Source organism: Plecotus auritus, assembly GCF_963455305.1.
Source record: "Plecotus auritus genome assembly, chromosome: 5".
NCBI classification, from domain to species: Eukaryota; Metazoa; Chordata; class Mammalia; order Chiroptera; family Vespertilionidae; genus Plecotus; species Plecotus auritus.
The window spans coordinates 176,836,562-176,859,103 of NC_137776.1; the positions used below are offsets into that span (position 1 = coordinate 176,836,562).

Genomic DNA, 22,542 nt, shown 5'->3' on the forward strand with positions numbered 1-22,542 from the left:
ATTGTGCTAGAGATCAGGAGAGAATAATGTAGTCATGGTCTCAATCCTTGTGGATGCACAGCTAGTGAAGCTGACCTGTAAGCAGAAAATCACATAAGTATATTAATTTCATTAGTGCTATGAAGACATAATAAAAAAAGTTTGATGCAAGATTATAACAAGGGAGCCAAATTTAGATTCCAGGCTCCTCTGGGGAGGTAACCCTTAAGGTGAACCCTGAAAAATGAGAAGGGTTCTCATTTTAACTTTTTTTAGCATTCTTATGAAAATAATAAAAGTATTTTAAAAAGCAAGAGAGTAGAGAATAGAACATTCCCAGAAAAGAAAAGGAAATTATACAATATATAGAAGCACTGAAATTCGGAAAACTTGGCATTTGGAAGGAACTGAAAAGACAGTAGGACTGGAATGTCATGAGTGATGGGAAGAGGAGAGGGAGCTGGAGGGACAACAAGACCTGCCTAGTAGACCTGGAGGCCAGGCCAAGAAGGCTGGATTTGTTGCTCCAAGCAAGGGGAAGCTGTGGAAGAGTTTTAAGTCATTTTGTGTTCTAATTCAAGTGAAATACAAGGTTGTAATAAAAGTAAAACAAAAACCACTATCTGTCTTGTTACTGAACCTAGCTTATTGGTAGGCATGCAAAAATATGATAAAGCTTTGACATTAATAAACAAGTCAAGTGTGTGTGTGTGTGTGTGTGTATGTGTATGTATGTGTGATGATTTGATGTGAATTATGAATTGCTCACACAATCAAGCTAATTAACACATCCATCAACAGGTAAAGTTTTAAAATTTTGTTTTGTTTTGTTGTTTTAGGCAAACTTTTTATCTCAGTCTCACAGACCTATGTGGTTTATCTTTGTTCTCAACTTCAGTCCAAGGACATTTATCCCCATACAAGTATCACAACCCCTTTAAAATGGATTTCCTGATCAAATCCACAGTGTCTTCGATTGAATTCTCTGCTGCTTGCCATTGTGTTAGGTAAATGTCAGCCTGAGGGCAGATGTACTGCCTAACAGAAAGGCCACGTGGGGTCAGACCACATCTCCCTGAATGTGGGAAGAGTGAAGTTGCCTTTCATGACAAAGACCTCAAAGGTCTGGTCCTTTGCTCCAAATCCTTAACTTTCCAATAATATGCTGCAGTGTTCTCACTTATTACTTAATCTGATTTGCTCTTTAGCTCTGCCTTACTCTAGTGATTTCTGTGCTCAGCCCACCTCCATTGTTTGGTTCCACAGAAGCCTGCCCACCTTCTTGACATTTGAAGGCTTGCTATAGTCACACTAAGCCTTAAATAACATTTCCAGTGCTTCCTTTTTTATTTTGAAAATGAGACATTTGCCATACTCTTGGGAAAATAGTTTTCTGTAAAGCTGTGAAAGATGTAGGTATTATTATAAATAGGTAACATCTGTAAATAGAAATAGGGTTTTTGTAGTACTTTAACTATTACTATGAGTGTTAAACTATAGTAGTTTAAGCATTACCACAAGCATTAAAACATGTAAGGTTTCTCTAGCCATCTTTTTTCATAACAGTGAGGAAGTAAAACATTTTTATTGGAACAAAATGGCGGCAAACAAGGTAAAATGATTTATAAGATCTCATGATTTGGGAAAGATGAAACCTACACTTGTTATCCGCCTGTCCTGCCCTGTTCCAATCCTGCCCTCTCTACAGAGCCTTTGTGTCTCCCCCAGGCAGACTCAGGCTTCCCTGTCCCTGTGTTCTCATCATCTTTCTGCCTACTTCGCATTACAGTGGTTGTGTGTGGTTATATGGAGGCTCCCCAAGGACAGGAACAGTGTCTGACATAGAGGAGGCACCATTAAGTATTTTTTGGTTGAGTCCTGGCCGTTGTGGCTCAGTTGGTTAGAGCGTCATCCTGAACACCAGAGGGTGGCAGGTTCTGTCCCTGGTCAGGACACACACAGGTTTCAGGCCCAATCAGTGGTCTGGGCGGTGTGGGAGGCAACCTATCCATGTTTCCTTCTCACAATGTTTCTCTTTCACATCAGTGTTTTTCTCTAAAATCAAATTTTAGAGATTTTATTTCTTGCTTGAGTGAATGAATGTTTTGAAGTACTGCGTTACTGCATACCTGTGAACTTCCTAGTATCCAGATAAGAGAGTAGAAGGATGAATTTAATATACTGAAAAACTTCTGTATATGTTTTGTGATTTCATTTTTATTTTTCCTGCCATTCCCTGTCTGTTACAGATGCCTGAAGAACAGGCATTCAGTGTTCTGGTCAAGATCATGTTTGACTATGGTCTCAGGGAACTTTTCAAACAAAATTTTGAAGATTTGCATTGCAAATTTTACCAGTTGGAGCGCCTCATGCAGGTAAAAAAAAAAAAAAAACAACCTAAAACAAACAACCCAGCTTGCCTTTGGCAGTTAGAGCATGGTAGGGAGAAGGAAATGGATGAAATGGTGCCAAGGAGCAGTGGTGTTGCCTTAGCCATCCAGGGTGAAGGATAGGTGTTTTTGTTTGTTTGTTTTCATTTCTCACGATGTGATGATGATGCCAGGGTTAATAAGGTGTGAACCTGTTGGGTGTAAGCTGGGTTTTCAGTCTCCTAGAACACTCAGAATATCAGCAGACTTTGTCGGGGCCTCTAACACAGCATAGTCAGGAAGTGTTCACCAGGGCCCTGACGCTGATTGGTTAGAAACCCATAACAAAAGTGAAACAAACTTTCCTAAACATTTCACAACTTGGAAAGAAAAACTGCCTTTCCACATATTTGTCACTCCTCTTTAGAGCTAGTGTGTGGACTGGAAAAGGGAGCTGAGTGCCAGTTTAATGCCAGATGATAAGTGTTCTTCTGAGCACTTGGAGGTTTTTAGAAAAACACAAATACGTGACTTCTTCAGCCTATTCCTGTTAGATTTATGAGCCTCCTGAGTGGGAGCTGAATAGCTGCATATGTGCCTAAAACTAATTAGTTTTCTATTTCAGGAGTCTATTCCAGACCTGTACAACCACTTCCTGGATATAAGCCTTGAAGCACACATGTACGCCTCCCAGTGGTTTCTCACACTTTTCACTGCCAAGTTCCCTCTCTACATGGTCTTCCATATCATTGACCTGCTGTTGTGTGAGGTACGTATCGGAGACCATAGCATTTTGGAGTGTTACAGTGTCCTCCTTATGACAGCTGTCAAAACAGAACTTGTTCTGCTCAGTTGTTTTAGTTCAGTGCTGGGAAATACAAGTTTCAGTGACTCTTCCTTGGGCCAAAGCTAATGATCACATTTTGTTAGAAGGCACTCTCAGCTTAAAAAACAAACGAACCATATGTTAGACATTTGTATTAGTTAGTATTAGGTTTGGCTAATGTTTTGAAGAAATTCAAAACAGCAGCAATTAAGTAAAATGGAGGTTTATTTTTTATGTAAAAGAAGTCAGAGATTGGCAGTAACCTGCCTTCCCTAGAGTGTGACTCTCATCCTTATGGCTGGTGAGAGTGCTAATTATCAACTCTGCATTTTAAGCTAGGAGGGTTAGAACAGAACAGCAGAAGGTACATGGCCTCTTTTTAAAAGAGACTTCCTGGAAGTACCACCTGCATTTTCACTTACTCTTATTGGTAAGTGGGAATGAGCTTAAGTACATAACCACACCTATCTGCAAGAGAGATTATTTTTTTTAAGCTTGGTAGGAATTTGCTAAAAAATGGGGTGGGGGTGGGGTTTTTATTGCTAAAAGAAAGTAGATAATAACAGTCTTTGCCACAACATAGTTTTGGGGTTTGTATGTGTATTTAAGAAAAAAGTTACTAATTTCAAAAATATACACTGAGTGGCCAGATTATTATGATCTCTGAACGCATAATAATCTGGCCACTCAGTATATATCCTATATAATAAAAGGCTAATATGAAAATTGTCCCCTTGACCAGGAGTTCAACCAGCAGGCAGGCTGGCCAACTGCCCATGCCCCCTCCCCCTGGCCAGGCTGGCTGGACCCCACCCATGCAAGAATTCATGCACCGGGCCCCTAATATACACACACACACACACACACACACACACACGCCAGATTATTATGCGATCATAATAATCTGGCCACTCAGTGTATATATATATATTAGAGGCCCGGTGCATGAGTGGGGTCCGGCCTGCCTGCTGGTCAAACTCCTGGTCGAGGGGACAATTTGCATATTAGCCTTTTATTATATAGGATATACACTGAGTGGCCAGATTATTATGCATTCAGAGATCATAATAATCTGGCCACTCAGTGTATATGTTTATTATAGAAACTGTAGAAAATAGAAGCAAAAAGCTTTAAAGATACATCTAATCTCACTGTCCAGAGGGTAACTACTTTTAACATTTTGATATATATTCTTTCAGCCTTTTTTGTCTTTATATATGTGCTTGTATAATTTCTATATGGAATAGTGTTTTTCTATATGGAATATTATATAATAATGCACATTATGGGTCAGTATATATTTAAAAATATGATTATGCTATATATACTATTTGGTAATCTCTTTTTTCATTTCATGTACTTGAACATATCTCGACACACATCAGTACATCAGTACCATCTTTCTTTTTATATAATCTTACCATATGCAAAACATGAAAGTCCATTAAAGAATTTGTACCTTCTACCCAGCTTGAAACATTATAAGAAATAGCATTACCAAATATACCATTATTCTTATTGCTGCCAAGTATCCCATTTGGATATACCATATTTTGTGTAACCAATTCCTAATCTCAAACCTTTGAGTTGTCCAGGTTTTACTATTATAAACAACCATTTGTTAAGTAGTTAGGGGCCCAGTGGCATGCTAAATAATTTAAATAAAATTTTCAAACTAATTAGCTCAGAAAACACTTGGGAGAATATTAGTTATGGAACCTGAGGTCCAGAAACTTAAATAGTTTAATTTGATCAGATGTTAGTGCTTCCCCTCATTTGTTCTTTGCCCCCACCCCCCGACTTCCAGCTAGTTAGATGAAGGAAGGCAGTTTGGAGGGAGCCTGGAGCAGAGTCGGTTCAGGACACAGGCTTCAGAGTGATTGCTGTACCTCGAGTGGGGCCACACAAAATCAGGTTCCATGGGAATTAGTCCGGCTGGTGGTTGAGTGTTGACCTATGAACCAGGAGGTCACGGTTCAATTCCTGGTCAGAGCACATGCCTGGATTGAGGCAACCGATCAATGATTCTCTGTCATCATTGATGTTTCTCTCTCTCACCCTCTCCCTTCCTCTCTGAAATTAAAAAAAAAAAAAATATGTGTGTGTGTGTGTGTGTGTGTGTATATATATATATATATATATATGTATATTTGTGTGTGTGTGTGTGTATATATATATATATATGTGTGTGTGTGTGTGTATACATATATATATATATATATATATATATATATATATATATTTAAAGTTCCACAGGAGTTATTTTCTGATTATAATTTTTGTTGTTAATTCTTACCTGAGGATATTTTTCCCATTGATTTTTAGAGAGAGTGGGAAGGAGGTGGGGAAGAGAGAGAGAGAACATCATGAAGGAGATACATTGACTGGTTGCCTCCTGCACACTCTCCCACCGGGGCCAGGATCAAACCTGCAATCCAGGTATGTGCCCTTGACTGGGAATCAAATCTGTGACCCTTGGGTGTGTGGTCCAACATGCTTTATCCACTGAGCCACACTGGCCAGGGCCTGATCATAATTTTATGAGTCCGGTGTTTTGCTTGGGAAATATAGAAAAGTATTCTTGTTGAATGTGAGAGTAGGGCTAGAAAAGCTCTTCTCTCACAAGAATGGGAGACTGGATCTACTTTACGTGGTGGTTCAGCAGTGGCTCTGTAATTTTTATGTTCCAAGGTATTTTTAAGTTAATTCCATTTCTTAATGTTTTACAACTGCTCTAAAATTGTGGGGTATTCTGAAGACAAACGGCTTCAGAGTCCAGATGTAAACTCTAAAAATGTTCTTTTTGTGTTTTCTCTTTTAGGGAATCAGTGTTATTTTTAATGTTGCCCTTGGATTATTGAAGGTACACATTTATTCATAAGCTGAGTCATCTGTCGTTCTCGGTTCAGCACTTGCAATAGCTTGGGTCTTAGTCTCGTTCTAACAGCCACTGTGCTTGTACGTTGTACCTGGCAGTGGAGATGAGCACGTGGCTCTGACGGAGTGGAGACCTATCTTCTGGGGATTAGAAAGCTGCTGGGATTATAAAATGCTTCTTGTGCAGCCTTAAAGCAAAGAACCTTTTCTCCACACAGTTCTATCTCTTTTTCTAGACGTCGAAGGATGACTTGCTTTTGACAGACTTTGAAGGTGCCTTGAAGTTCTTCAGGGTCCAGCTTCCTAAGAGGTACCGCTCGGAAGAGAATGCAAAGAGGCTCATGGAATTGGCTTGCAACATGAAGGTAAAATAATTTTTGCATTAATTTCATTTTTTTTGGGGGGGGGGTTCAGTTAATGTCTCACTATTGTTGATCAAACTAATAACATTTATAACACACTAAAATAACGTTTTATTTTCTATTGTATATTTTTCCAAAAATTTTTTTATACACTTTCTCTTTTTTGTTAATCCTCACTCGAGGATATTTTTCCAATGATTTTTAGGGAGAGTGGAAGAGAGAAGGAAAGACAGTGAGAAACATCGATGTGAGAGAAACACATCGATTGGTTGCCTCCTGCGTGAGTCCTGACCAGGGCCCAGGCCAGAGAGGAGCCTGCAACCAAGGTACGTGCCCTTGACTGGAATCGAACCCGGGACCCTTTGGTCCACAGGCCGACACTCTATCCACTGAGCCAAACCGGCTAGGGCAGTGGTCGGCAAACTCATTAGTCAACAGAGCCAAATATCAACAGTACAACAATTGAAATTTCTTTTGAGAGCCGAAAACCGACTTCTGCGCATGGGCCACGAAGCTTCAGTCGCACTGTACGTGTGCGCCTGCACATGGTATTTTGTGGAAGAGCCGCACTCAAGGGGCCAAAGAGCCTCATGTGGCTCATGAGCCGCAGTTTGCCAACCACTGGGCTAGGGCACTTTCTCCTCATTTTGGATAATTCTTCCTTTATTTAACTTACATAATACAACATAGAGAAAATGTCTGGCTAACATAATTAAGAATAACAATGTTTCCTACATCAAAAATAAAAATAAAATCACAGACAACATCAAAATGCCAGATGTGCACCAACCATATATCAATTCATCTGTTGTAATGGACATTTTTTCACACTTTGCATTTCCTTCCCAGTCTAGACTTAAAATGATTCTCCCATAAGATCTCAAATTAGATACTTCTGTTTTTCCCCAGCTTTACATGTAATGTTAGGTAAGTTTAAGGTGCAAGTGTGATGATCTGACACGTGTATATATTTCCAAATGTTTACCACAGTAAGATTAGTGACCACCTTCTTCGTCTCACAAAATTACCTTTTTTTTTGTTGTGATGATGAGAACATTAAAGTTCTACTCATAGCAACTTTCAAGTATACAGTAGTCTTGTTAACTATAGCCATCATGCTCTTTCTTTTTTTTTTTTTTAATATATTTTATTGATATTTTACAGAGAGGAAGGGAGAGGGATAGAGAGCTAGAAACATCGATGAGAGAGAAACATCGATCAGCTGCCTCCTGCACACCTCCCACTGGGGATGTGCCCGCAACCAAGTTACATGCCCTTGACCGGAATCGAACCCGGGACCCTTCAGTCCACAGGCCGACGCTCTATCCACTGAGCCAAACCGGTTTCGGCATCATCATGCTCTTTCTTAGATGCCTGGAAAGTGTGTACCCTTTGACTAACATCTCTCCATTTTTCTCACCCCTCAGCCTTCCAAATATTTCCTTGTGTTATATTCTATGCATTAAATCTTACTGCTTCCCCCAGCCTTTAAACTCTAGGAAAGATATTATCATTCCCATTTTGAAGACAAGCCAAAGCAGAAAGAGCTTATAGCCCTCTATAGTCCTACAGCTAGTTAGTGGCAGAACACAGGTTTTGTGATTTCTCTTGTGCTGTCCTTTAACTTTCAGTATTTATTGTTGTGGTCAGAAATTCCCTAATAAGAAACTAATACATGAAGGAAACCCACTTTGTTTTTCATTTCCAGTGGCATTTATGATTTGTACAAATTCTTAAGGTAAAAAACATAGGGTTTCCTGTATTCACGTTATAATAAAATTTGGTTTTAAAGAAGAACAAGTAATTGAAGGAGTTTAGTTTGGAATTTTCAGCTGGAGGCAAATGGCGGACAGAATAAATAGCTGTGTTCATACTCTTCAGGGTGCATAAAAGTCTGACTCTCGTGTTTACTTTATGTGACTCCAGGGGGTAGAAATGGAATTAGTGTGTCTGGCAGATGTGAGCAAGAAGCTTCCGTCTATGACAAGAGCATGGACTGGGCATCAGGGAGACCTGAATTCAGAGCTAGTCAATTATTTAAGAGGCAGTCTCCTCATCTGTATGGTAATATTGGACTCTGGTTCTGGTTATATGTCAGACTGAGCTAACGCAGGCAAACCTTCCTTAGACACTTGGAGATGCTAAATAAAATAAGGCCCAGGAAATGTTTAAATACCTGAATGAACTTGAAAGAAAAAAGAGAAGTGCCCAGGTGCCTGAAGCAAAGTAGCTTGAAGCTAGCGTGTGTGAACTGATAAAAGAGCGTCCCGTGGAATGTGGAAGCCTAGGTAGGTATTTAATGCTCACACAGACACACAATATGACTGGGCCTCCAGCAGGACCTTGGACTTGCTGTTGTGTTTTTGGAAGGGTGGATACAGAACTATCTATTATCCCAAGAAAGAACAGAAATGATAAGGTAAAATGAATGGGGTGTTTAAAAAGAAAAGGAAATAGAACTTCTAGAAATTAAGATAATCATTGACATCATTCAAATTACAAGGTGACATACTTCACAAGTATTATGGATAACATTTAATGATATTTTACCAGTGCCAAGTACTGAGGTTCAGTACTTTTGTGTGTGAGGATTAACTACAGCATATGTACAGTGCCTGGTAACGAGTAAGGGTTCAAGACATGGTGGCTGCTACTGTGGTTACTTCCTCTCTGGTTTTGAAGCCGATATGAAACACTTCTCAGGGACTTTTTCATGGATGTTGGGTTTGTGCACAAAGCAGAGACCCAAGTGAGCTCTGAGGTTCTCTGAGTCTTTTTCCACCTCAGCCTGGTTCAGCACACAAGAGGATTTGCCTCTTGTGATTTCTTCCCTGCAAAACCTGCCTCTTTCTCAGTGTCCCATCTCAATTCGTGGTACCTGGCTAGTTGCTCGGGCCAAAAATCTCAATATCATCCTGGACTTCTCTTTCTGTCACACTTCCATCTTCTTAACTCCATATGCAAGCCCTACTATCAGAATGTATCCTAAATCTGGTCACTTCCTGCTCCTTTCATCTCTAACACCCTAGTCCAGTGGTCGGCAAACTCATTAGTCAACAGAGCCAAATATCAACAGTACAACAATTGAAATTTCTTTTGAGAGCCAAATTTTTTAAACTTAAACTTCTTCTAACACCACTTCTTCAAAATAGACTCGCCCAGGCCATGGTATTTTGTGGAAGAGCCACACTCAAGGGGCCAAAGAGCCGCATGTGGCTGGTGAGCCGCAGTTTGCTGACCACGGCCCTAGTCTAACCATCATCATCACTTCTCTCCTGGAATATTCCAGGAGACTGCTTGGTCTTCCTGTTTCCACACTGGTTTCTTCCCAGGCTTTTCTTGATTCCCATCTCTCTTGCTTACAACTAATGGCTTCTATGAATAAAACTCGAGTTTTAGCCTTGGCCTGCAAGGCCTAGCACCATCTGATCTCCTGGTCGTCTCTGATTTCATCTCCTACTACTTTCCCCCTTACTCTTTCCACTTCAGACACCCTGGCCTCCTTGCTGTTCTTAAACAGGTCAACACGTTCACTCCTCAGCCTCTGCCTGTAATGTTCTCCTCGGTGTCCGTCTGGCTTCACTGTTGCCTCATTCATTCTTAGGCTCAAATATCATGCCATCAGAGAGGCCCTCTCTAATTACAGTGTCTAAAGTAGCAGCTCCCCCAACCCTTATCTTCTGGCCCTACCTTATTTTCCGCTTATCACTGCTTCACATTATCTTGTTTATTTGGTTATTAATTCTCCCTCCACATTAGAATTAGGCCTAGGACAGAGGGGACTTTATCTCTTGCTTACTTTTGAATCCCCAGCGCAAGAACAGAATCTGCCATATAAATAGCGGTTGAATAAGTGAATAAATGAATATGCTGTTGAGTTTCTACCAAATGGTTTACAAACAAGAGTTAACATGGATTTGGACAAGGCTTAAAAGTAGCTTCCAGCGAAGGTTTTACCTTTTGGGTTTTCATTAGCTTGAAACACTTTAATAATATATGGATTCTTTTTTTCATAGGCCACATGGGCGGTGTCTAATGTCTTCTTTTTCTTGCCTCTGCTTTCAAGGAGTTAAGGCAGGCAAGGCTGCACAGCACACACATTTTGTGCTTAGATATGTAATTCCTTCTGGCCCTGGAGAACTCTGCTTGGCGGGGGTGCTCTTTGGATGTTGCAACATGGTTTCAGGGTGAGAAAGATAGTAATTTTTTAAATTGATTCACAGCATGGAAAGCCTTACAGACTCACCAGGACCCTGCTAAAGGTGGGATATGGTATGTACAGTTTAGTTAGTGATGACTAGTTACGCTCTGGCAGCTATACTTGAATACCAGCAAATATTAATGGAAAGTTGAGCCAATTATCAGCAAAGAACCTTAGTCACAGTATAATATGCCATCTCAAAAATAAGAAAATCCTTGTAAGCCCTGCATGTGTTATGTGGGCTGCATGAGGTTGGGAGCGCCTCAGTCAGCACGGTGTGTGTGTGATCATCTGGAGGTGCGGAGTCCCTCTGGACATGGAGAAGGGGGCTCCTGCTATGGAATGGTTTGGAAACCAGCTTTTTAACTTTTTGGTATACAATTTAGAAATGAAACATTGACTCTTGTTCATTGAAATTCCATTCCATTATATTTTTATTTTTAAAAAATTGCGACTTGGTTTTCAGAGTTGTGCTTCTTGATTGAGAATACTTTGTCACATGTGCGATCCAAGTAACAAAGACCTCTTTTTCTTATTGTCATTGTTGTAACATTTATAATGTAATTTCTGGTATTTGTATAGTTTTTGGAAGTATCTCATTTCTTATGGTACCTTATGAGGTACATAGGGCAAATCAAGTGTGGAAACTGAGGCTTACAGAAGTCAGGTAACTTACCCAAGTGGTACTGGCTGCACACTGAGGAGCTCTAGTGGAACTCAGGCCTTCAGTCTTTGCATTCCCAATGTGCTTTCCACTCCTTTGCAGAAATACAACAGGAGTTAAGTTTATTGTGGCAATACCCAAAACAGCCACAAGATGGGGGTGTTGCTCAAAAAGGTCTGTATTCCTCCCTGTACCTGTGTGTGTGTCCCTTTGTGTCTGTCCTTTCTCTCTTTTCTACCCTTGTACTTCTCCCCTTCTCCTTAGTTTATTATGGGACTAACATTTACTTTTTGATGAGTTTTTGATCTCCTGCTCTTAATCTATAATTTAACAGCATGTATAAAAACTCATTTAGCTGTCCATTGATTTTCTCTTTTTTTATGGGTCAGTGCCCTGAAATAGAAAAATTGTTTTCACTTCTGCTATAATTTCTAAAAGGAATTTCATTTTTAAAGATTGTTCTAGGAGTTCATGAATGGCCCTAGTAGCTCCACAACCCATTCATACTCATAACTGTACTATGCATTATTTAGAGGGGAGTGGGGTGGGAATACAATCACATTTAGATCTTTTAAATTTTTGATTCGAGAATTATGTTAAAGCAATGGTTTATTTATGAATATACAGGTATTTTAGAGAGTAAGTCAGATACATGAGGCTAGTTTAGAAGAAACAAGAAATAGCTGAAAGAGATGGCTCAGTGGGTTTCTTAGATCAAGCTTGAAGACTTGACCCTTTTGTTATAGAATCCTCACTAAGGTGAAATGTAATTTCTGAACTACTGTTTCACTAGAATTTATTTCAAATATAAAGTGATTGTGCTAGACTTCAAACTACCTGTAAGAAAAGATATTATTGCAAAAACCAAATAACAGTATCTCTAAATTAATGCAATCCTAATCACTTGCTATTTGGAGAAACAGAAAACTCTGGCATTTGGGAATCTTTGCCCTTGGGGAATATTTTTATTCATGAGCTAAAAGCCACACTAGTTTGAATTTCATTCTCTGCTCTTATCATTTGTGTAGTTATTGTGCGTTAGGATTAGGGCTTTAAGCTCTGTGATTGCAGTACTTCATCAGTCTTTCCTTGGTGTGTTCACAGAATCTTCCATAGTGTCTATACATGGTAGTCTAATCCTTGCAGTGACCACATGAGGTCATTTTTCAAATGTATACATAAAGCTTAGAAAATTGAAGAAAACTCCCAAAGCGTATAAAGTTCCTAAGTGATGGAATAGGGATTAGATCCTGGGAGTTTGACTTTAAAGTCAATGATTATTGTCACTGTGCTTTACTGTAAATGAGGGATTGAATGAACAGGACAAGCTTCGTCTGTATCAGTGTTGAAACTCTATGTGTACACTGTACCTAAGTTCAGTTTTCCCTGTAACTAGACCAGGCTATAGTTTTACTTCTTTGCTTGTTATAACCTTTAAGAATTGGATTTCATGAGGAAACTCCTGGGTGGCTGCTCTTTCTCTGCACTGTTCCCTAAGTTTTTCAGTGTCATAAGGGTAGGCAGCGGTCACTCCCTTCTTATTTTAATAAGTTGGTCTCCCCTGGTGTTTATCTGTGTTTGGGTTCTCTGCTACTAATTTGCTTCTGCATTTTAGAAAAATACTCTGATGGTAGGACCAGAAGGCCTAATTCTACTTAGTGATTTTAGAGGGAGTTGGAGTCTGAACTATTTGAACAAATTAAATAAAAAGACTCAGATTAAATAGAATGTTGATTTGTGTCAAGTGGTTACAAGGGCAGGCCTTGGAGTCGCACGGACCTTGGCTCTCATCCTGGCTCTGCCTGTGCCCTGTGACCCAGGGTAGGTTAACACAGCAGGGTTGGAGAGAGAGCCATAAGATGATGCCTTTAATGTAGCTGCTGAGCTTCTGATGATCATATCATCCCTCAACACCAGTGATCTCTTGGCCTGCCCTGGTTTGACCTCCTCTGCCCAGGCATCTCCTTAAGTCAGTTCAAGTCAATAAACATTTATAGATTTTCTTACGTGTCAAGAACTGTACTCAGTACTGAGCTTGCTGCAGAGCTGGATAAGAAGCAAGAATCACCCCGGATCACTGATCTGGTGCTGGCATCGTCACTAAGCAGTCACTGTACCTGTCTAGGTCTCGATTCCCCATCAGTAAAATGAGGGTGATAATTCCTGCTATATCCTTTCAGAGAGGTGTTTGGAAGATTAAATAAAATGGTAGGTGTAGAGGTATCTTGTTATTGACAGTCCTGTGTGAATCTCAGGTTCTTCTAATTACCGAAAAGCCAAGTTCCTACCCCAAGCATTCAACAAGAGGGAGGTGGGCTTGGTCAGATTTCTTTATTTTAGCTATGAGGACTTTGGAGTCAGGATCTTCTTAATGTACAAGACCTCTTCCTACCTACCTGCTCACCCAGACAATATTCTTGAACCCTGCCATGCAGACCACTAACCTTCAACCTCCCACCTTTGCTGACTCCCTATGTCTCCAGCCCAGCAAGGGACCTTTGGGACTCCGCTCCTGTTTCCTGTCAGCAGCCCATTTCCTGCTCTTTTGTGTGAAATGGGCTTTGTTTAAATGGCTCATTCTCCGCAGCACATGTGCAGAGGGTAGTTCGGCTCCTGATTCTATTAATAAAAGTAGTAGCTACCGCCAAGTAAAAGACCTCACTCTGTGCGGGGCACTCAGTGAGCTCTTTAAATGTTTTATATCGTGTGATCCTCATAACAATAATCCTTAAAAGGACTGTGGTGGTTTTCACAGATGAGGAACCTGAAGCCGAGGTAAGGCAGCTTGACGTTAGTACACAATGAGTCATTAGCAGAGCCAGGACTTGAGTCTTGGTTTGTCCACCTGCAGACTGTACCACCCCCCTCCCATGCAAGTCTGCAGCCTCTCCCTTTCTCCGACTCTGGGCCTTGACATCCCTGCCTGTGCCAGAGGCTGGCAGGTGCTACCTTTCCCGGGGCACGTAGCCCCTGTTTTAAGAGAGAGCAGTATCCGATTCCTGTGAAGATTGATGACGGGTCACCAAGGGGAGGGATTTGGGACTAACTCTGTGCTTCTACCAAAATGTCAAACTGACATGTCCCAAGTCTCCACTGTCGAATTCAAAGTTTCTTAACTGGGGACTATGTATGGATGGGCCTCAGGGAGCCTGTGAGCCCTCTGAAATGGTATGTAGAGTGTTCTCTTGCTGTGGGTGGGGTGGGGAAGAGTTGCCTTCTGGGCTTTTTTATGGGAACATTGCTTTTTATGGGAACCATGGCTCTCAGGACACTTTCAGATTGGTGCTATTCCTAACAGTGTTAAGAGCCTCTGTACAGATTGCAGTGGGGTGTAACATTGGTTTTTCCTAAATTTAGTACAAACTCAGTCTTGTCCCAGGAAACTATTAGATTTCCCCCCAAAAAAAGAACATTTAAACAAAAATTTTAAATATCTTTTTTTTTAACCCTCACCTGAGGATATACTTTTTAAGTGTTTTTTTTGGGGGGGAAGGAGGGGTGTAGGGGAGAGACATCAGTTGCCTTCCCTATGTGCCTTGAGGGGGTCAAACCCACAACCTAGATATGTGCCCTGACCTGAAATCAAACCTGCAACCTTTTTGGTGTAAGGGACAATGCTCCAACCAACTGAGCCACCCAGCCAGGGCTCAGATATCAGCTCTGAGGGCACACATGCCACTGTGTGTGGGGCTGTGCTTTCCACAGCCTCCTTAGAGAGGCCAGCCAACAGAGGCTGTGACTCCTGGCTCTGGGTGATTCCATTGCTGCCCTACTTCCTGAATTCAGTTAAAATGTTATTGGTGTAAGTAAGAGACAGACAAAATGACCCTTGAACTTTTTAGAGTGGGGACTGCGTCTCTGTTCGTTAAATATTTTCATGCTTACTGTGGGCCAGGCATTCAGAATTTTGAAATGAATAAGAGTTCCTGCCCTGTGGAGTTTGCATATTGTGACCTGTATACATCTTTGTATCCTAATGCCTACAAAGAACATTGCCCATAGCTGTGCTCAACTGTTGGGTAAATAAATGCCCCTGCTGCATCCTGATTATAGATTTGCAGGATGGCCATTGGCTTTGATTTGTTCAACATCTGATTATTGAGTCCCGATTGTGTTGTAGGCATTAAACTGGGCACTGGAGATACGGTGGTAAGCAAAGCAGATGAGGCCTGCTTCCTAGTGGGAAGACAGACAATTAAGTAAGCATATAGTAAATAATTGTGAACTTGTACAGGTACATGAAGGAATTGCCCTGATGTCATGAGAATATTTAAGGGAAGACCTGGCCTGATGGAGGAAGGAGGTGTCAGGGAAGGGTTCCTAATGAAGTGATGTTGGAGCGCTCATCTGAGAGGTGAAGAGGGTGTGGGCCTATGCAGGCAGAGGGGCTTACTTGGTTGGCATTTCCATTCAGAGGAAAGGTTAGATGTAAAGGATGGCCGATGTAATTCAGCATTTCTGTGCACTCTGCGTGGGCAAGGGATGAAGGAGGAATGTTCTGACTTGGAGACTGGTAACGAGACTGGCAGGCTGAGAGGTGGGTGCTGCTCTCTCCTGGGTTCAGCTTCATGTGGAGGCTTGCATTGGTGCTTTTGCTGCTGGTGCCTCTCCATTCCCCATTGCGGTGTCAGGCATCAGCCTTTTTCGTGGGGTCTGTGCCTCAGAGGCAGTCTGAACTAGTTGGCTCTGGTGTGCAGCCATCCATGCTCCGCGAGACAGCGTCAGTGCGAGCCTGTTATAAGCAGTGTTGCTTTCACTTATTTTTGTTTGTAATGGGGTTGGTGGGTAAGGGTTTAAGGGAGGGAGGGAGTAAAAGGGAAACAGAACCAGTGAGGCTGAGCAGTGGGAAGGGAGCCTGAGCCGATGAGGAAGTCTGGGCCACAAGCTCCGCGGAAGACGGAGCTTTGCCTGTGTTAAGTCCTGGTACAGAAGCCCCAAGTAATTATGAGAATTCTTTCTAACAGCATGTACTTTGTATACTTAATTATAAAAGTAACTTATGCTCACTGCAGAACACTTGAAAAACATGGGAAATGCATAAAGAAATGCCATATCCTATCACAAAAATCTAAGAATCAATGAGATAACCAAGTGTAAAAGGTCCAACATTTATCAGGTGCTCGTTAGACACAAACAGCTGTGACAGTGTTGAGGGAGAATCAGCCCTTTACTCTGAGAAAGAGGCTTTTATAATTAGGGATAATGAAATGTAGAAGACATTATTTTGTAAGTAGCCTTTTTAAATGTATGTTTATAGGAAAAAATTGTTAATTCTTCCTTGCCCCTGCATGAGAATGAAAAGTTGGAGGATCCTGAAGATTTGTGAGAATGTTTTGTAGGATTTGTCAATTCTTTTTTTTTTCTTTTTAATGAAGCACTAAGGGGAGCCTTATATCCAGTCCCTCCTTGTCATTTATCCACACTGACAGCAGAGAGCACTGGGAGGCGATGTTTGCCCTCTCACACATCTCCTTTAGTTTCTGTTGCTCCACTATTGATCTGTTAGAATAGTTCATACACTTACTGATCACGCAGATGTTTTATTTAGGTGCTTTCTTTGCTAATGATATCTATATATATAAAAGCCTAAACGACCGGTACAACCAGATGACTGGCCAGTAGCTATGATATGCACTGACCACCAGGGGGCAGACGCTCAATGCAGGAGCTGCCCCCTGGTGGTCAGTGCGCTCCCACAGCTAACCTCCCACAGCTGGCCAACCTCCCTCGGTCCCTCCCCTTGGCCAGCTGTGGTCCCTTCACAACCACCCCCCCCCACCCCTGGCCAGCTGGCCCCATCGGCCCTGATTGCCAGCCAGGCCGGGCGACCCCACCCGAGCACAAATTTGTACACTGGGCCTCTCGTATACACTAAAAGTGTACCCCGGCATTGGCCTTAAACTGCAGAAGACCTGAGTTTAAAGATGTCACTCCCCCACTTGCAGCCTCACCCCCAAGTGTTTAATGGACATTTCTATAGACGGCAGCCAGGGTATAGTGCTGTGTGCTCGGTGACCTCCCCTTAGGCGGCAGCCAGACTCTAGGACAGCCTTGGGCAAACTACGGCCCGCGGGCTGGATCCGGCTGTTCTATCGGGTTCTCTTGCTCTCCCCTCCGCTCCTTTACTTTGAATTTATATTAGTTCACACAAACACTCCATCCATGCTTTTGTTCCGGCCCTCCGGTCCAGTTTAAGAACCCATTGTGGCCCTCGAGTCAAAAAGTTTGCCCATCCCTGCTCTAGGATCAGCTCTGGTTGAAGCAGACATATCCACATCCCGATGAGAGTTGGTGGGAGGAGAACACCAGGCAGCACGAGTGAGGTGGGACAGAGAATCTGAGGCACTGCAAACTCGGGCCTGTCCCATCCCCTGTAGGTCTCAGTTTCTTCATCTATAAAAGGAGAAAAGTTGGACTAGACAAGCTCAGAGTTTCCTCATTACCTGAACTGGCAGCTAAAATTTGTGAGGCAGCATGGTGCTGATTCTTGAAGCTTTGGGAAGGGATGAGCGTTAGCTTGTAATCATGCCTTAAGTTGCAATATACCTGTTTTATCACTTTTCTATTTCTTATATTTTATAATTCTTAAAAATATAATTTTAAAAACACCAAAGAGAATGGGTTAGTGGTTTAAAGGAAGGAATAAAACAAAAGACTAAGGGTTCTATCTTGAGGATGCCCTTGGTTGTGGTCCAGATTGAAGAAAGAAAAGGGCTAACCAGTCAAAGGGGGAAACACCTGTTCGGTAGAAGGAGAGCTGAGAGAGAGAGGGAGAAAGGCTTTCCCCGAGCGGAGAGGAGTGGGTTGGCCATGGGAAAGCATGGAAGTCAGGGGATCTGAAGTCTAGTTGGGAAGAGAGAGAACCTGCTGGATGGAGTGAAAAAGAAACCACTCTGTGACCTTCAAAAGGGTATTTTCTAAAGAGCAGTCAGAGCAGGAGCTTGACTTAGAGAGATTAAAGGGAGGCCCTGAAGCAGTGGAAATGACAGGTAGAGACCTGTGGTTGGCAGTGGTGGTTGGTAAGCTTGAGAGAAAGAGGACAGTAGTTAGATGGGACCGAAGAGCAGCCAAGTAGAGTGGTCAGCAGAGCTGTGTGTTGCAGGACAGAGAGAATTGTGCTGTTTGATAGCAGCTCGGGAGCTAGTGGAGAGGAAAGTTGATAGGTGGTAGGACAGCGAGGTGGCTGTAGCTGGACCTCGGGTGGAGTCAAGCTGCCTGGGTTCAAATCCCAGATCTGCCAGCCCCTCACTGAGTGACCTTGGTCAAGGTACGTAACCTCCTTATTCCTCAGTTAAGCTGTGTATAAAATGAGGAGGAGGAGGATAAAGAATACTGTACGTGAGGGCAGAGATTTGAAGCCTCTTGCAGCCATGCTGGTAGGTGCTAGATAAGATGGGGATGATGATAGGGACAGCGGGACCCAGGCCTCAGATAGGAAGCGCTCTCTGTAGGTGGTCCTTCTAACACTGTTAGTAAAAACTGTGAGCCAGTTATCCCCAACAGAACCCTGGACAGAGTAGCCATTGAGTGAGAATTCTGGGTCCTGGACAGTGCCCCATTCTGATGATTTCCCTCCCAAATTAGGAAACAACATTTCCATAGTGACTGGGGACGGCCCTGTCCTTAGCGAAGTCCCTGAAGCGCCCACCACTTTCTGATACTTTTTAATTCATGCTGTGGTTTATCCTACAGATTAGTCAGAAGAAGTTGAAAAAATATGAAAAGGAATATCATACCATGAGGGAACAGCAGGCCCAGCAGGAAGACCCCATCGAACGATTTGAGGTTCGCCTTTCATTTCATATAATTGTGCCTGTCACAGCCTTGTTGCGTTCCTTTTAAAATTCAGTTCCACTGTTTCTAGATTCAAGTTTCAGTTTGAGTTTGCAAATAAGAAAACAAAGTTTGTTTTGCTTCAAACCAGCGGCCTAGATTGTTACAGTTCGGTGGCATGTTGGCACCGTTAATAAGACGTAGCTCCTTGACAAGGTCACTTATCAGTTAAGTGTTTCTGAAATTATTGAATGGTAGCCCATGAGGACCAGCTACATCTCCCACCATTTCCATAGGACTCCGGGGAGTTTTGAGGGTTAGCCCTGAGAAACTGTCATTTCCATCTGATTGTTGTGTCTGTAACTGGTTTCTTTTAACCTTTCAGCGGGAGAATAGGCGTCTACAAGAAGCAAACATGAGGTTGGAACAGGAAAATGATGACTTAGCCCACGAGCTGGTGACCAGCAAGATTGCGCTGCGCAAGGACCTGGATAACGTGAGTCTGACTCGGCTGCAGGGAGAGATTGTGTTCAACACTGACTTCTCCGTGATCACGTGAAATCACCGTGTTTGTTGTTCTAGTTAATCACCCTCCTCTGAGGGAACGGGCTCTTGTCCACATTCCTTCCCTCTCTTCCCATGGGGGGTAGTGGTGAGCTCAGGAAGCCTTCCTTAAGTCCTCGAACTTCTTCCGAAACACCATCTGATCGAGAGACTTCTGGCTCATTCTCATGCTGTCACCGTTGGCAGTAGCATTTAATCACTACCATTTTCTTAACCTCCCCCTAAAACAGGAAGAGACTTCGTTTTCTTGCATATTCTGTGCCTGTTGATCTGTTGGCAGATATGCCATCTTTCTTTGCTTCTCCCAATCTTGAGTTTGAGGTGATGGCTTTCCTGGAGGGCATTTGTCCATCCTCTCTACCACAAGCTTCCCTTAAAAGAAGTGTGGTCTCTCATTCAGGGTTAGGTCAGGTTGCAAGCTTTTTCTGTAAAGGGGTAGATAGTAAATATTTTAGGTTTGTGGGCCACGTGGTCTCTGTCACGACTCTTTAGCTTTGCCACTGGTGCAGAACTAGCCACACATAGATAGTAAGTAAACAGATGAGCATGGCTGTTTGCTTATGATAAAACCACGTTGGTAAGAGCCAGCAGATTGGTGCATAGGCCATCGTTTACCAGCAGCTGACTCAGGTTTCCCTGTCAGGCTCCTAAGATTACTTTCCTGCTCATAGTTTCCTGATGTTCTAGAAAGAGGCTCAGGCTGCTGAGCGTTAACCGGGACTTAATGATACAGTGCACCAGTAGTGTCTGTGACCCATGAGGCCCTTGCTCCACCGAATGTGTGCGAAAATGTTGTGCACTGCTGTGTTTCCTTACCGCCCTCTGCGGTGCTACAGTCGTTCATTCCTCGGTGTCCTGGGACTGTTTGTGTCGGGGACTCCTGTCATTTTCACTTGGGCCCACAGGTCTGCCCTCCAGACCTTTGCATGCTTTAGGAGAAAACTGGGGTGGAGGATCGCCGTTTCAGGAATGAAAACAGGAAAGGGGTAGCTTCCTTTATCAGGTGACAAGGAGACCGAAATGTGGAACTTGTTTGATGAAGCAGAGGAATACTAAGAGTTTAGAGGAAGAAAACCAGAGTTTATTATAGCTCTTAATGATTGTAACAGCCACTGTTTATTGAGTTTACTGTGTGCTAGGCTCTGTGCTTAGTTAGTCCTTTCCACACTTTATCCCTCAGGTGAAGATCCTGAGGCTCTGACAGGCTTTCTGTGACGTCGCCAGTGGCACATGGTCAGGGAACGAAGGGATGGAGCCTAGGCTGCCCGAGGCCAAAGGCTGTGCTCCTGACCGGTGCCTTTCCCGACCTCAGAGCCAGCACTCGGGCACGAGCCTCGTCTCCGTGCGAACGTGGGCGTGTCATTTCCCCTGTCCCCATCACAGTTCCCCTTCATCTTAAAATGGGATTGTGCTCGATGATGCAAGCCCCTCCAGTTCTCAGTTCTTGTTCACTAACAGCATCTCTTAAACGTGTCAGGCTGAGGAAAAGGCAGATGCACTGAATAAGGAGCTGCTTATGACCAAACAGAAGTTGATTGATGCAGAAGAAGAGAAAAGACGGCTGGAAGAGGAGTCCGCTCAGGTCAGGGAGCTTCGCCCGCCCATAGCCCTGTGTCCTGCAGACGCTTGATGGTGGGAGTGTGGCTGGAGGCTTCCTGTTGGCACTGGAGAACCTGGGACAGCTGGCTGCAGTTTCTGCGAGCCTTTTTTATTTACTGTGTGAAGTGTAATGGTTCTTCCTAACTAAAGCACAGTGAGGCCGTGGGGCAAAGCCCATCATTCGTTGGGGAAAGAGAAATCCCCGTGTGTCCGCATCTGAGTGACAAAGAATAGGATTAGCATCTCTGCAGAAGGAAAGTGACACCCTAACCTGGCTGGCTTCTCTACCTGTCCACTGACATGTCCTCCAAGAGCAAACTGGAAGGCTTGTCCGCAGCCAGCTCTGCAGTCCCTGGGGCACAGACCTGCAGCCATAGGAAGAGCTTAGGGTGCTGGGTGCCCTGGGGCCAGCCCCTGTCCCCTTTCCCCGTTTTCCATAAAGGTAACTCCTCCTGGTGTCAGGGCTGCCTGAGGTGCGAGGTGACGGCACTTTACACAGACGAGAGGTCAGTTACTGAGGCGGCCATGGCGCTCCATCAGCTCGGTCTCTGCTCTGTGTCCTCTGCTCAGGCCCACAGGCCAGGTTGCTCCCAGGCAGAAGCTTCAGCAGACCCCAGAGTGGGGTGGGTATTTTGGGGCATTTTGACTGTTCCCTCCCTCTCCTGGCATCAAGAAAACAGGGTTAGTGATGCCAGGAGGGAAAGGGGAGGGAGGGAGGGAGAGCCCTTCAGAGTCAGGTCGGCATTTAGTGGAAAGCCCTTTATATTTCCCTTAAAACACTCAGGTCTGCCTTTTTAATGTACGCAGCTAAAAGAAATGTGTCGGCGGGAACTCGACAAAGCAGAATCTGAGATTAAAAAGAACAGTTCTATCATCGGCGACTACAAGCAGGTGGGTCCTCGCACCAGGGGATTGGGCTGTGTCCTGGGCAATCTGCTTGTCCCAAGGGAATGTGCCCCTCCTCACCCAAGAGCTTCCGGCTCTGACCAGTCACTTCTTAGCAACTGCAGAGTAAGGGAAAGAGTTGGATCTCAGTCATGTGGGTAGAGCACCAGGCAGAGTGAGTGCCCAGCATGCACGTAGGCACTTAGTAAGTGAAGCCACACTGTGTTCTTGGGCGTATTTCAGGTACAGGTTGCGCCTTATGTGCACGTGTGGTTACATGGTGCAGAAACGGTGGCCATCGAGTGTGGTGTTAATAGGGTCCTGCAAGTCCCAGGCTGATGGATGCAGAGGCGGTGTGGCCAGAGGATCTGCTGCTTAGCATGGTCCAGCTGCCACCACAGACTTCGTCCCCAGCCCAAAGTATGCAGCTGATGGCATTGCTC

The 22,542-nt window shown here is 43.4% G+C and overlaps 1 protein-coding gene across 3 annotated transcripts in view; it reads left to right on the forward strand.

Moving 5' to 3' along the window:
• The window catches only part of RABGAP1 (RAB GTPase activating protein 1), a 130,627-nt gene that overhangs the window by 103,206 nt on the left and 4,879 nt on the right, over positions 1 to 22,542 (forward strand). For all 3 annotated transcript variants that reach the window (XM_080669534.1, XM_080669535.1, XM_080669536.1), the window contains 8 exons: positions 2,229 to 2,354; positions 2,974 to 3,117; positions 5,996 to 6,037; positions 6,288 to 6,416; positions 18,971 to 19,063; positions 19,437 to 19,547; positions 21,093 to 21,197; positions 22,022 to 22,105. In XM_080669534.1, coding sequence (XP_080525660.1) covers positions 2,229 to 2,354; positions 2,974 to 3,117; positions 5,996 to 6,037; positions 6,288 to 6,416; positions 18,971 to 19,063; positions 19,437 to 19,547; positions 21,093 to 21,197; positions 22,022 to 22,105 — 834 coding nt within the window. The remainder of the gene's footprint in view (positions 1 to 2,228; positions 2,355 to 2,973; positions 3,118 to 5,995; positions 6,038 to 6,287; positions 6,417 to 18,970; positions 19,064 to 19,436; positions 19,548 to 21,092; positions 21,198 to 22,021; positions 22,106 to 22,542) is intronic.